Raw genomic sequence first — 14,900 nt, 5'->3', positions numbered from 1 at the left:
AGTGACGTGAAATCATACGCCTGGTGATATTCGACAAGCCTACTCATAACAATTACAGTCCCACTTAGAGCTTTAAATCGCAGGTACAGGCACAGCCACTGCGCCCGTCTCCCTGAGATATAAACTTGACAAGTCCTATGTGCCTGTGGTTTAACCGTCATCCTTACCTCGTCATCCTCCAAAATCGGAACGCAGTAATGCCTTACTTACACTTATTTCTGCCGTAATGGCAGAAATAAGTGACAGTATTTTTAGCCCCCGGACGAGCTCTTTCCCAAGGTGCTATACTGCTATTAAACATCATTAAAAGTTTTAACAAAGATCATTAAACATGAACAAAATTGCGGGGAAATTATAACACCAAGTTTGGGACGGAAAAGTTATGGAATAATTGAATTTCTTAACGGTAATTTGAACATGGCTACCGAAATATTGGACAAACTTAAACTTGATTAAATTGTAAACAAGTCTTTAATTACATTTCCTAAATGATTAGCAACTTAGAGACATAGATAGTCTCTAAGTTGCTAATCACTTAGCCCTTTCAAATAATTGTTTCGGAAATATGTATTAGAGGTTAAAGTATGAAATTGCTGTTGTACTGATAAATTAAAACAATTTTTTTGTAAATTTATCGAGTTCTTAGGTTTTCGCGATTGTAACACATAGGAAATGAAACTAGTTTTCCGGATTCAAAAATCGCGTGTATTTGTTTTTCAAACAAACCGACGTTTCGGTCGGGTCAACCGTCGCCATGGGACTTGGAAGGAGGAGGCCTATGTTCAGCAGTGCACGTCTTCCAGCTGATATGATATGATGCTTAGCCATACGACAACAAAGGCTACCTAATGCATATTCTAAGAAAATATACTTCAATTCATAATTTTAAAAAAACTTTACAAAAACATATCACTAGGTCTTCACTCACATACGGCGTATTTTTTACGCGCAGACTTCAAACGAGATTCATTCGCAACCAATAAACCTTTGACACTTTCATAAATAATACATCAAAGTCATTACGCTCACGGAAGAAAAGATGCCTTATTGTAAGGAAGGTGTTATAATACTTTGAAGCTATGGTTACAAAAATTCGTAAAATACCTTACGGAAATTACGGAATTTGGTGATTACTGGGCTCCATCTAAAATCTTACATACCATATAATATTTCCCAAAAGCGGTTACACATGGCGACTTTTAGCTGCGATACAAACGCGATGCAGTCGCTAATCGTGTACTTTTACACACGCGCGCGATTAAGCAGCGATACAAGCGCGCGACTGCATAGATACAAACGCGCGATTCCATCGCTACACTTGGGATTTAAAGGCGATTGCATCGTCGTCACCACTCTTAGGCTCAACTCACACTGGCGCAGAGTCGTAGCGTCGCGACGCGTCTATTTTTCCATTATTAAGGTACAAATTTGTGTTATGCAAATACAAATACGATGTCGCTCAGATTTTTGTGTGTTAATTTGATACCGCTACTGACATAAATTGTCAAGTTGAAATGATAACCTACGGGGTGTTATTGTAGGTATTCCATAGTGGCCTCGATCATGCTACATTAGATACGCTGGATTTTATGGAGCACCTTGTGAATAATTTAATATGTTGTTAAGCTTGTAGTTGTGTAATGATGGATATCTGAATAATTTTAAATGCTCGCTATTTTATTTAATTTTTCATTTTGAATTGTTATGCAATAAAATACTGATAAATGTTTTATATTCTTGAATTTATTTATGTAGCAGTAGACCTCCTTGTGAAAGAGTTCCTCCGGGGAAGTACTGCCACCTCACCTGTTTCTGCCGCTAAACATTACTGCGTTCCGGTTTTGAAGGGTAAGGCAAGTGCTGGAAATTACAGGCACATTGCACTTGACAACTTATGTTGTACTCAGGGTGGGCGCAGTATCCATCAGATCTTTGAGATGTAAACATTGACTTATAATTATATGGACGTCGGGTCCGCGCTAAAAAGTGTCCGCACTTGTAAGGCGCTAATATCGTATACAGAGCGCGACACTCCGCTTTAGTCTTCATTTGTTCGACTGACAGCGCGATACTGCGATGACATTACAATTTAAATTTCGAATAGGTTGACTTGGGACATTTTTTTCGTGGTTTTTGTATTAGACCCGTCGTCCATTTATTTGTATGTCAATGGATGTAAAACTCTGAGTGGCACTGATACTGTTATAAACATCCACCGCACGATTTGTTCGTTTTATCGCTCGGTGTGAGAATAAATATACCTAAGCGATTTTACAAAATTTTTAATAAAATCATTTCTAATAAATTTAAAATAGTGGCATGATATCTTTACCACGACTTAAAATAAAAAATTATCCTTTTCCTTAATTTTAATATAAAAATATGCCTTTTCAGGTGCCAGCCGAGTTCTTCGCTTCAGTAACAGTGTATTTTAGCGATATTGTTGGGTTCACTGCCATTGCCGCGGTCTCAACGCCTTATCAGGTAATAATGTTAGCATTATGATGCGAAAGATGAAGTGATTGCCTGAATGGTTAGGTTATATATAGAAAGGATGGATAACAATTTAAATTTCTTGATTGAATGTGAAAAGATAGAAAGGCCTTTATTTAATTAGCAGAAATGACGCCTCAAAAGAAAAGACAAAGAATAAAAAAGAAAATAAACAGAATGACTTTTTTATATAAAAATAACCGATCTGAAAAGTTTGTGAAATTATATGTATTTACGGTTAACGGGAAGTAGGTTAAAAATCCAATAAACCAGATTCATCCCCTAATTTACCACCCATTTTCTTCAAAGTTCAATGATATCACTACTGAGACCTTTTCAACAAAAGTATCGAAATCGCGTAATACACAAAAAATACATTATTAATTCAGGACCTTCACCTTTTTTGAAGTTGTTTATAAAAACAAATAATACAATAATCACAAACAAACGTGGATGGAAATGTAGGAAAAACCTCGACGCCAACATCAATCATCATCAAGCAACCTCTACTCCATCCGTCTTCGAATATAGGTTTCCTCCATATCCCTCCTTTACATAGCTCCCGTGCCACATGCATCCAGATGCTGCCTGCGAAATTTTTTATGTCATAATGTCTATGTCATCCACTCAACGAAGTGGCGAACGACCTCTGCCGCGCGGTCGCCACTCCATGATCGTCCTTGTCCACCGATCTGGATCCATCCTAGCTATGTGTCCTGCCCATTTCCATTTCATCATCTCAATTTTGCGTACAACGTTCCCGACTTTAGTTATCCGTCGAATACGCTCATTTGGTATCTGATCGAGCAATGCAATTTCGGCGCCAAGAAATTGAGGATAATCAGATACCGTTTAATTAAATCTCTGTTTTTTTTCCAATTATCTGTCAATATTTTTACTACCGAGCTGTCTTTTAGCCTGTTAGCATCTTCTAAGTGAACGTGTAGGTACATCGTGTTATAAAATAAAAAAAAAACAATATTTCGGTGTTCAATTATAACTTATTTATAAAAAAATAACCTCAAAAGTTCGTGGAATTACTGACATCCATTTGCCAAGTTAGCTTTAGTTCACGGCATGTTTTCAAACATCCGCAAACTACGCTAACCGAGTAAGTCGCATAATTGGTTGCATGCAGCTGTGAGCAGAGCTAACTTAGCTTAATTTCGCTCGCGGTGTGGCATGCGCTTTATTGAAATCGGTTACCGGAAAGTGCATTAAACTGGATTCGTCCTCTAGTTTGCCACCCTTAGAAAGAAACAAAACTTAATGGGACCAATACTGAGATACCCTCTTTCCAACAAAAAAGAATCATCAAAATCGGTTCACAAATCAAAGTTCATCAAAGGCGAGTTATCGCGTAACAAACATACAAAAAAAATACAGTCGAATAGAGAACCTCCTCCTTTTTTTTTAAGTTGCTTAAAAATAACTCAAGATTAATCGTAAGGAAGGTTTTATATATTTTTTTTTAATTCTGATTACTTAGTATTTATTTTATATACTGAATACCATGATATTTTACCGTGATAAATATGTTTTTTGCGAAAACATATCGCTAGTTTGTTACTATTATTGATACAAAGATCAAAACAACACAAATAAAAGTTCCTTCGATATGACTGGACTCGAAACAGCGTCTATTGCCACACCCGGGCCACCAGAAGATTCGGTCTGTAGCTCAGTGGGTATTTTTTTCTTTGTGTTGTTTAATCTTTGTAGCAATTATAATTTCTGGTGAATTTGTACAGGTACAAGAGAATGTCGAACGTGACGTTTAATACACACGGTACGGTACCAAGTATAGCGATGCAATCGCGCGTTTGTATCGATGCAGTCGCGCGCTTGCATCGCGTTTGCATCGCTGCTTAATATCGTGCGCGTGTGAAAAGGCAGACGTATAGCGACTGTATCGTTACTGCATCGCGTTTGTATCGCTGCTAAATCTCGCTGTTCACTTAAATTCAACTCTATGCCGTCGCTAGGACAGTCTAAAGTCCAAAATGTCAAACTTAGTGTACTATTGACGAGCATAAAACATAAACTAAATTGTATTATTACGTTTTAACAGGTGATAAGTTTTCTGAATTCCGTGTACAAGTTGTTCGACGAACGCATCGAGTGTTACGACGTCTACAAGATCGAGACCATCGGAGATTCGTACATGGTGGCCTCTGGATTGCCTGTCAGAAATGGTATTATATGTCTCAACTTATAATGCGGTTTTCAAATGTCAAAAGGGGTTCTGACAGCATCAGGGCCCCGATTTGCTTCCGAGGCCCCTACCGCACTCCTAAGACTCTTTAGCGCCCACTGGGGTCGGTAGGGACCACTTTCGGATACTATGTACTAAATGAACACATAAATTCGAATTTTAAGTGTCAAGGGCATAGCTTGAGCTATGCTCTTTACATTTAAAACCTTGCCGTTTAAATTCTTCCTGCTGTGGACACTGCTTTTAGTATTTTTTGTAAACACCACGGTAAACACGCGTGCATGCACAAATTACACATTTCGAACACAGAATCATTATCCAGAGCACTAAATATTTAGCTCAATTCAGCTAAAGGTGTGTGTTTATCTCAGGGTGTCAGTCAGTCTGTCAAACAGGTGTCAGGGGGTCTACTTTCGATCCCGGTCCGTTGTTTCGGACGGATACAATTACTGCCAAATAAGCAATACTTGACCAAATGAAAAGACGCGTGATGCGAATGAAGCTTCATACTTGATACTTGTCTTTTAATTTTGTCGAATATTACTTATTTGTTTCGGACGGATGTCAGACGGAGATGGAGAGTAGACCCCCAGGCGCAGTGGCGGTGCCGCACAGATCTTTGCGACTACAGCTGTGAGTAGTACTGGAAGTTTCGCTTACCACCAGTCACGACTTGCTCGTCCCGTCATTTGGTATTAGATAAATATACATACTGGATAGTTACTTTACAAAATAGTGTTAAAAAATAATAGCTGTGTTTTCATATTACGTGAGTAGTATAAATAAAAAACAAAGTCATTTTAATAGGGTACTCAAATATTTTTTCAAATTTGCGACGCTAATCTTTGTGTTCTATGCAATGATATTATATGTTCTATGTATTTGTAAGTCAATGGTTCTATGTATTAATGTATTTTGCCCTAGCCACAAACATATATCTAGATAGACACCGCAAGTGTACGTACTTCGTGTGCCCAAAGAAATTGAAATTCACTTACTTGCCGCTGCTACACTTCAGAACACGCTCGACCGTCATTGTAGATAGACTCCAGTCGAAAACGCGAAAAATGCATAATTGTGCCATTATAAACTGCAAAAGCAATATAACTGTGGGTAAATGGGTAAACAGGAACGTTTCATGTGCTGGCGTGTGTACATTACTTTGGCCAAATTTAACATTTAGTGATGTATACGTTAGGCAATACTGTTCTCGATTCTGATCGATTTTGAAAACAAAAGGACGAAAATTATTATGACCTTAGCAATATTATAAAAATATTCTAAGTATAACTCTTTTGTTATAACGTTTAGTAACGTTTCTTTTTTCAGTTTTATAGCATCTATTATCTGTAGTATTTTAATTTCGATAATTTTTTCAGCACGTTGCCTCGACTGTCCGAATATAGTGAGCAAATAATTACACACATAGTAATACAATAAATATATATAATGCAAAGAATTAACAGTGCGCTGTCTTTACAAAAACCTGGAGTTGGTCATACGTATGAGTTCGTTACTTTCGAGGACGAAGGTGGTCTAGTTTATCCACCAAAGATGCTATCCAAATATGCAGAATAGCAGAGTTAGAAATCCCAGAAATAATAAACAAATCACAATAATTTTATCTGAGGCCGTTATTAAGTAAACGTCTTCTGATTAATAAGATTTGACCATATTTTGTCAGCAGTAAAATTTTCATTTGGCTTGCCATTCATCAATTTGATCAATTACCAACAGAAAACCATCTAATAAAATTATTTAAGGCAGTCGCAGTTCATATATTGACGTGCGTTTTCATTATTTAAGTTAATCGATAAGATCTTCTATTACAAAAAGATGTTGTATAATAAGCTCATTTTATTGGAAGAACAATGATTGAATGATTCTAATATCCGCTGGTTACTATTTGGAGGCGGTCACCGCCCAAAGCTCTGTGGTCCAAATTGCGCATTAAGTATATCTTTGGCCGGTGATCGACTCAACCTTTTTTTTTTTGACTATGACTTACATGTTTAGTTATAAGTACTGTAAGTGTAAGTTGTACAAACTAAATAAATAAATGATTTTAATATTTGAAGTCGATGAAAAATTAAAGTCTTAATTTTTTTAAGTAATCATCATCATTTTTTTAAATCATGTAAAATAAAGGACTGAACTATTTTATTCTAGTATTTTTCTACTATATTAATATTACGACTTGATTACAATCAACAAATACTTGAACAAAATTTAATCTGAGAATCGATTAATCAATCAATCGATTTAAAGCGAGCGGAAAGAGGTTTCATGACTAAATAGTTCTTGTGACGTCATAGTGGGTACAAAAAATGTGGCACGCTTGGTTTTCACACAAATTGCTGTACTTGCGGCGTCTATCTAGATATACGCCATGGCCCTAGCTCTTATGGATTCAAAAGAAATGTCAAAAGATATATTTTTTCACTAACAGTGTGATTTATCTTGGGTGTTGAGATACATATTTTTCAACTTTACATTGGTACTTACCCACCACAGTGTTTCTCGAATCAAAATTTCCAGTCGTCGCTATAATAATAATGTACCAAAATTTCTCATTCCACTTTGTTACTATTTCCACAATCATTCAACTTCGACATGTGGTTTACTCGATAACTACATTCTATAAAATTAGATTTCACATAGTCTCAGTACAGAGTACTAAAAAATCGACCTCAAAAGTACGTGGAATTACATCTATTTTCCAAGTTTTAATGAAATCGGTTACCGGAAAGTGCTCTAACCCGGATTCATCCCCTAGTTCGCCACTATACGAAACTTGACACAGGAGATAATAAAAATCAGTTCTCACTACTCAAAAGTACACGAAGAGAAAAAAAACGCCTTGAATTGGAAAATAGCAAAACCAACCATTAAAATAATTGCTCCTTATAATAAAATTTAGGCGCTATTTATAAAAATGTATCTTCATGCGTGAACAGCCACCCTTAGAAGTGGATGATTTTCTTCAAAATTAAAATAGGATCACTATGGAGGTACCCTCTTTCCAACAAAGAAAGAATCATCAAAATCGGTTCACAAATACCGGAGTTATCGCGTAACACACATACAAAAAAAAAGTCGAATTGAGAACCTTCTCCTTGTTTTGAAGTCGGTTGAAAATTCATTCTTTGACGAATATTATATTATGCTTTTATTGCAACAATGTGTACGTACTTATTTATTGACGGTAAAAAGTAAATTTTTTGAGAAACAAAATTATTTTAAAAATGCGTATGACATAAAACTAACTTAATATCATTTTCCATATCCAATAGAATTTTGTTTTACCCCATATTATAAGACTGGTAGAGAAGAAATGTTTTTTTTATTACTCAATAACGCAAAACACTATGTAAACGATATTTCTCCAAGGACCTAATATATTTTTTTTTTCCCCCAATTGCTATAACCTCCTTGCAAATGATAAAAGTCCTTCAGAGGATTTCATAAAGTTTTATTAGATTCCCTAAATTAAGGTGAGCTCGACCGCATGGTTCGAAAATCTAAAATAACGACAAATTCCGTAATGTAATTTTATAGCCATAGAGGAGAGTGTAGAGTGGAATACGTATGCTATACAGAATGTAGGTAACAAAAAGCCCTTGTAGTTAAATAATTCTAAAGTAAATTAAATTTCTTATAGAGAGAACTTTAATGGGTATACCCATTTCTTTTTAAGTTATTTGTCATCAAAATGCAATAATTAAATGTAGTCTTACTTAAATCTGATATTTAAAAATGTATCTACCTAATAATGCCTCAACCAATTTGTACTTTAATTACAAAATTTTAAAGCCGGTATTTTTGTGAAGCTAAAATATAAATTAAAATAAGCAATTGGACTTGGTTTGTATAACAAAAACGATAATTCAATCTATATTTTTGTGAACTAATAATGATTGATTTGCATTTTTAAATCAGTAAATAAAATCTGTACAAGTCGTGCGCCTTATGTTAAGCGGTTTAAATCACAAAGATTTGAATAACACGGCCTCTGCGCCTGTCACCTTGAGACATAAGTTGACAAGTCCCATGTGCGTGTAATTTCACCAGCACCCTTAACGTTCAAAACCGAAACAGAGTATTGCTTACATTACTGCTTAGCTGCAGAAATAGGTAAGGTGGCAGTACTCGTACTTCTCTGGACGTAACTCTTTCACAATGGTTTAGTTCTACTGCTACTAAAAACTTGGATTGCGGACAGTATTGGTCAACCTATACGTTAAATTCACATTAGTTGCAAGAACCCATTGTCTAGTTTGTTTACCTACCTTTGGAGCTGCGCGTTCCGAGTTGACATTTAGTGTCGTTTTTTTTTAATTATACCTAATAAAACAAAGTTTTGTGGAATTGAAACAATATTATTTAAAAAAAAACAGGTTAAAACCTATGTTCCTAACATCATAAACAACAACAACTTTTGTTCCATAGCTATATTTAGAAAACATAATAAATTTCCGTATTTCCGTACTTTGAGTATTTTCCTCGATATCCATGGGATCTCCTCATCAGATTCTGACTTGGGGACAATGGGACCATCACAAGAGTGCACCCTTTCACAAAACGTAAAAGAATTTTCAAAATCGACCCACAATTGACGAAGAAATCGGAAAACATTCATAAAACATACACACAGCCGAACGTATAACCTTCTCTTTTCTTTTTGAAGTCTGGTAAAAAACTTGTACTAACTTATTCTTATTCTTCTAACAGGTAACAAACACGCCACAGAGATCGCTAGCATGGCTCTAGAGTTACTGGAAGCGACATCGATGTGCCACCTTCCGCACCGCCCCGATCAGGTACTTAGGTAATACTTGTCTCTGTGTTTTTGCTTCCTTTTCCAATTGCACGCTTGCATGTTGAAACGGAATTCAAATAAAATATTTTTTAACCATATTGTCATATAGCATGGCCCTAAGTCTGCCAATTTTAAATCATCTCAGCTATGTGTCGATTGATTGTCAAAACAGCAGGATTTTGTACGTTTAGTATGCTGTTCGAAGTAAAAAGTAATGGCTTGTCAGTGTTTTGTAGTTTTTTTTCTTCAATCTTTCTTCAATGGCGATGCAATGGCACGTCGATTGCGTAGTCTACTAATTATTTCAGATAAAATTTAATAAACAAGATAAATATTATAGTCATTTTCATAGTAGTTTCAGTAATGCAACATCGATCGTTAGTGATTGAATTAATTAATGCCATCACTACTACGCCAGTGCCACTCTGTTGAGATTCAATTGCACTTGCAACTGGATTTTATCACAATAACAAATATAATCATAATAGCAATACAATCTCAGTGGAAACCCAATGGAACTACAATTACCCCCGTTGGTTTCAAGAAAATGAGTATAATTGGGGCCTTGCAAAACCATTTCGGAAATAGTGTAAGTTCGATCGAGAAAACCTTTTTTATTATTTTATGTTTTTGTGATTTGTTTTTTTTTTTTTTTTTGTAATTTGTACGTAAAATTTATTTGGGTTAATCAACTTTTTAATCGACACTGTGGTAAATATATAAAAAATGATGATATTGTGATGACATGACGATAGTCATAGGTTATTCCATTAACAGTCAAATGCGTACCCATTTTATCTAAAAAGAAATCATATCTTATAAGCAGCGTTTATGAATATATATTTTTAAGTGTTCATGAAAAACTGAAGCTTATCCCTTGTGCCCATTAATCTCTTGCGTTACCAGAACTTAGTGTACATATGGCCGTAATAATGACGTTTTTACTTTTTTTTACGTTTTTCCTGTTATTAGCCCTTTCTTGCATAATCAAACAATTTGTACGATACGTCTTCAAGAAAATATTCACGATTATTTGAAGATTATTCACAACCATTTAAAGTTTTGTTTCTGGAATACATCATACTTAATTTGTGTATTTCTTGCTACCCTATATTGTGGATACTCCGAGACTTCCCACGAAGCGTTTTGCTTCCACATTTACTAAATAGGCATGATTCTGGTGTTCATCGTCGACTTCATCGTCACTTTCCTTCAGGTGAGATGGAGGTCAAATGCGCACTTATTTTTTAATGAAAAAAAATGTCTTTATACTATGAAAGTAACATAAATTAATAATTGTTTATTGAGATTATTTTTAGACTACGAAGATATTGGAATTTTTTTACTAATTATAATTCTAAAATGTTAACCGTTTTAAGTCAAGTATAGGAGAATATCGTAAAAAAATTGATTGACCCACAGACGCTTAACGCGGTTTTAGCCTTAGTACCTACAAGCGAGGTCCTATACATTTGTATGTCAGTATTGTGACCTACTTAGTAAAGTGCAAAAAAAATCGTAAATCCTGTCTTCCTATTTTTCTTGCTTTTTACGTTGCGTATTCATTGTAGCCACAAAGTTACGAACAATAAGTTAGTGTTTTACCTATTAATACAAAGATGGTACACTCATATCAAAATCTCTCTCTCTCTCCCTCTCCCCCCTCTCTCTCTCTCTCTCTCCGCTTAGCAGCAGGGAAGGTTCAGGGAAGTACTACCACCTTACCTATTTGTGCCGCCAAGCAGTTCTTTACATTATTGCGTTCCGGTTTCGAAGAGTAAGGATGCTGGTGAAATTACAGCATCATGAGAATGTCTTACAACTATAGATTTGTTTCATAGACACTTTGTATGAGAAGTGGCATCCATACTGGCCCGTGTGTAGCTGGGATAGTAGGCAGCAAGATGCCACGATACTGCCTATTTGGAGATACCATCAACACGGCTAGCAGGATGGAGAGCACCGGTGAACGTAAGTTCCTTTTTTACTTCCAAGTCAGATTTTTACTAAAACAGATTTCTATACAGTCAGATTGTTATTCCGTCAAATTAGATAATATGTGCTCAGTAATTCACAATTTAACATTTCAAAGCATAATACGACCTTTATGTGACACCCTCTATATATTTATGGGGAACTATAGTACTTACATAGGGCGCACTATAAGTTTCCGCAACTGGCCTCTTACATAAACAATGTTTAACAAGTAATTACAACATTTGAAAATGGAACTCTTTGGCTGTAGAGCACGGTTTGTTTCATCTGACTGTCACTTGTTTTTACTTTGTGGCGTCATTTTAGAAATTGGTTGTCTGCATCACCATGGATTTAACTCGTGAAAATTTTCGTAATATGATTTTCTATAACTTTAAGTATAATTTAACAGATCAGTGGAGCTTCACTCGGCTTCAAACTGCTTTTGACAATGAAGCACCATGCAAAACGACTATTTATAGCAGGTTTGCAGAATTCAAACGCGGTCGTGTTCATCTCAGTGACAAATTTCGTGATGGTCGCAGTCCACTGCTGTGAACAACAAAAATATCGATGCTGTGCGCCGTATGATCAAAACAGACAGGCATGTGACATACCATGAGCTTCGGGCATAGGCATGAGTCACATACAATCAATACTACACAAACATTTGGGTGCGAAAAAGCTGTGTTCTCGGTGGATCCTATACAATTTAACTGAGGCTCAAAAAACGGATCGCGTCACACGGCACATGGTGCAATGCCAGGCTTATCAGATTCAACGAAGGGGCGTCAAATTTGGTGTGGGACATAGTAACAGGTGACGAAACATGGATTTATAGTTGCGATCCCGAAACAAAGCAGCAATCGAGCGTATGGGTCTTTCGAGATGAGCCAAATCCAATCAAAGTGGCGTGCGTGCAAAATGCCTCCAAGCGGATGATTGCTTCTTTTTTTAATAAAACTGGACACGTGGCTATTGTTGCTTTCGAGAATCGTTGTACCGTGAACAGTGATTGATACACGACCATTCATTTGCCGGAAGTTATTGACAAGCTTCGTAAAAATAACCGTAAACGCCGTATCATCTTTCACCACGATAATGCCAGTTCTCACACGGCCAGACAAACAAAAAAAATTTTGAAGGTGAACAACGTTGACCTTATGAGATATCCCGCGTACAGTCCCGAACTGGCACCTTGTGACTTTTATATATATTTCCAACAATTAAGAACCAGTTACGCGGTCAACGATTTTCATCACCTGAAGAGGCTGTCGACGAGTATCAAAAATATGTTTCAGGGATAGTCACGAAGGAGTGGCATAAATGTTTTCAAAATTGATTCTTTCGTATGAAAAAGTGCATTAACGCTAACGGAGAATATTTTGAGAAACAATTAATTCATTTCTGACCATTTATAGTATTTTTTCTTATTCATTCCGGAAACTTATAGTGCGCCCCACGTATAAATCAGAATAACACCTTACTACTCTGAATATATTGAGTAGCAGTAGAATTCCTTGTGAAAGAGTTCGTCCGGGTACTGCCACCGCCTGCCTACCTGTTTCTACCGTCAAGCATAAATGTGACCGGTACAGCGTTTCGATTTTGAAATATAAGGGTGCTGGTGAAATTACAGGCACATGGGACTTGTCAACTTATGCCTCAGTGTGACAGGCGCAGTGGCAGTGTCCATCAGATCTTTACGATTTACGGCTTCGAGTGCCACTGCAACTGCTAATCCTGTGACATATCAATAAAAATATAATAAAAACACTTTCACGTATAAGTACCACGTATGGCTTTAGGATAGGAATTTTCGTCAAAAATTGGAAATTACATCTATTAGAGTCATAAATGAGAATATTATATAAACTTTACCTATTTTATTTTACAGCAATGAAAATCCAAATTTCTGAAGACGTCAAACGTGCTTTGGACAGATCTGGACTCTTCGTTACGACTCCACGCGGACTCGTTGATGTGAAGGTACAATTTTTTTCTCAAACATGTTCGGAAAGGTTTTCATTAGGTTCAAAAAACGAACACGGAAAGTTTATCATGCGACTTCTTCTCGGCCAAGGTCTGCAAACTAAGTCTGAAAATCTATCCGCTGCTGTAAACTTTAAACAGTACTTTATTGCAGAGGCCGGGAATCAAGGGATTGCTGGCCGAGTCTGAGTTACAATAACGAGCGCGATCGAGGCCTTATATTAATATGAGTCAAGTAAACCCCGTTTCCGCCGAGGTCTGGTATTTTTCTCAAGCAATGTAAGGAAGTAATAAAAGACTAAAGAGAGGAAAATATTAACTATTATTAAAAGTAATATTTGTCGTGTTAGGAAAATTACTAAAAGAAAATCTTATTGTTTTTCCAAGCACATCAATAGTACTCTGCTGGACTTCTGATGAAGTGTTTGAATGTGTATCTATTACTGTATTTTCGTTATCGCTCTTCTCACTAGCACTCACTTTCGCAACCAAAGTACAAAAAAGACGAAAAAACAAAGGAATACCAATACACTAGTTTAATTAAATGCTTAGAGGATGGAAAAAATCTTAGAGGTTGGAAAAAATAAAGGAAAAAATCCAATAGTCGAAATTTAAATGTTACCGCCATTTTTTTTTAAGTAAGCGCTACAGGTAGGTATTTTTAATTTTCGCAACTTTGAACACTGGGCAGTTGGCTGTATGAGTTTTTCTTTTGCCTGTTTTTTAGATTTAAAAGTTTAGAGAAGTAGACAGTAATGGATTTTTATACTGACTTTGCAGGCCTTGCCCGGGACGAAGTCTCAAGGTCCACAAACAACAAACTTTTCGTGTTCGTTTTTTGAAAGTAATGCAAACATTTCCGAGCATGTTTGAAAATATAGTTAAAATACTAACAATAAACTATACAAACAAGCAAAAGAAAAACTCGTACAGCCAACAGCCCAGTATGTAATTGCGCGAATTAAAAATACCTACCTGTACCGCTTACTATTAAAAAAAAATGATAGGCAGTAAAATAAACTAAATGACTTGGTATTCTTTTCTGTTTTTTCGTCTTTTTGTATTTTCGTCGCGAATATTAGTTCTCGTGAGAAGCGCGATAGCGAAAATACAGTAATGGATAGTACTCTGACTAATTTGAAACAAGGGGCCAATATTAAAACGAAAAACTTACGAAATATTTCATATACGCGCACTGGAAAACCACATCATCAGAAGTTCAGCAGACCACTGTTAATGTGCCTGGAATAACAATAACATTTTATTTTAGAAAAATTGTCCAAACATGTCACATACTACTTTGATATTAATTAATATTTTTTAACGTTTTTTAACGCTCTTTAGTCTTTTAATATTTCCTCACATTGTTTGAGAAAAGCACTATAGTATAAGTCTCGGCGGGAACGG

General features: G+C 36.0%; 1 protein-coding gene across 1 annotated transcript in view; it reads left to right on the top strand.

Moving 5' to 3' along the window:
- The window catches only part of LOC113235629, a 180,149-nt gene that overhangs the window by 164,045 nt on the left and 1,204 nt on the right, over positions 1–14,900 (top strand). Inside the window, exons 11-15 of the mRNA XM_026471411.1 lie at positions 2,395–2,484; positions 4,565–4,688; positions 9,440–9,528; positions 11,369–11,498; positions 13,399–13,490. Of these exons, the coding sequence (XP_026327196.1) occupies positions 2,395–2,484; positions 4,565–4,688; positions 9,440–9,528; positions 11,369–11,498; positions 13,399–13,490 (525 nt within the window). The remainder of the gene's footprint in view (positions 1–2,394; positions 2,485–4,564; positions 4,689–9,439; positions 9,529–11,368; positions 11,499–13,398; positions 13,491–14,900) is intronic.

This window comes from Hyposmocoma kahamanoa, unplaced genomic scaffold (assembly GCF_003589595.1).
Source record: "Hyposmocoma kahamanoa isolate Upper Pololo Valley unplaced genomic scaffold, ASM358959v1 88, whole genome shotgun sequence".
Taxonomy (NCBI): domain Eukaryota; kingdom Metazoa; phylum Arthropoda; class Insecta; order Lepidoptera; family Cosmopterigidae; genus Hyposmocoma; species Hyposmocoma kahamanoa.
The sequence above is the reverse complement of the archived record's forward strand: the minus strand, read 5'-3'. Positions and strand labels throughout refer to the sequence as shown.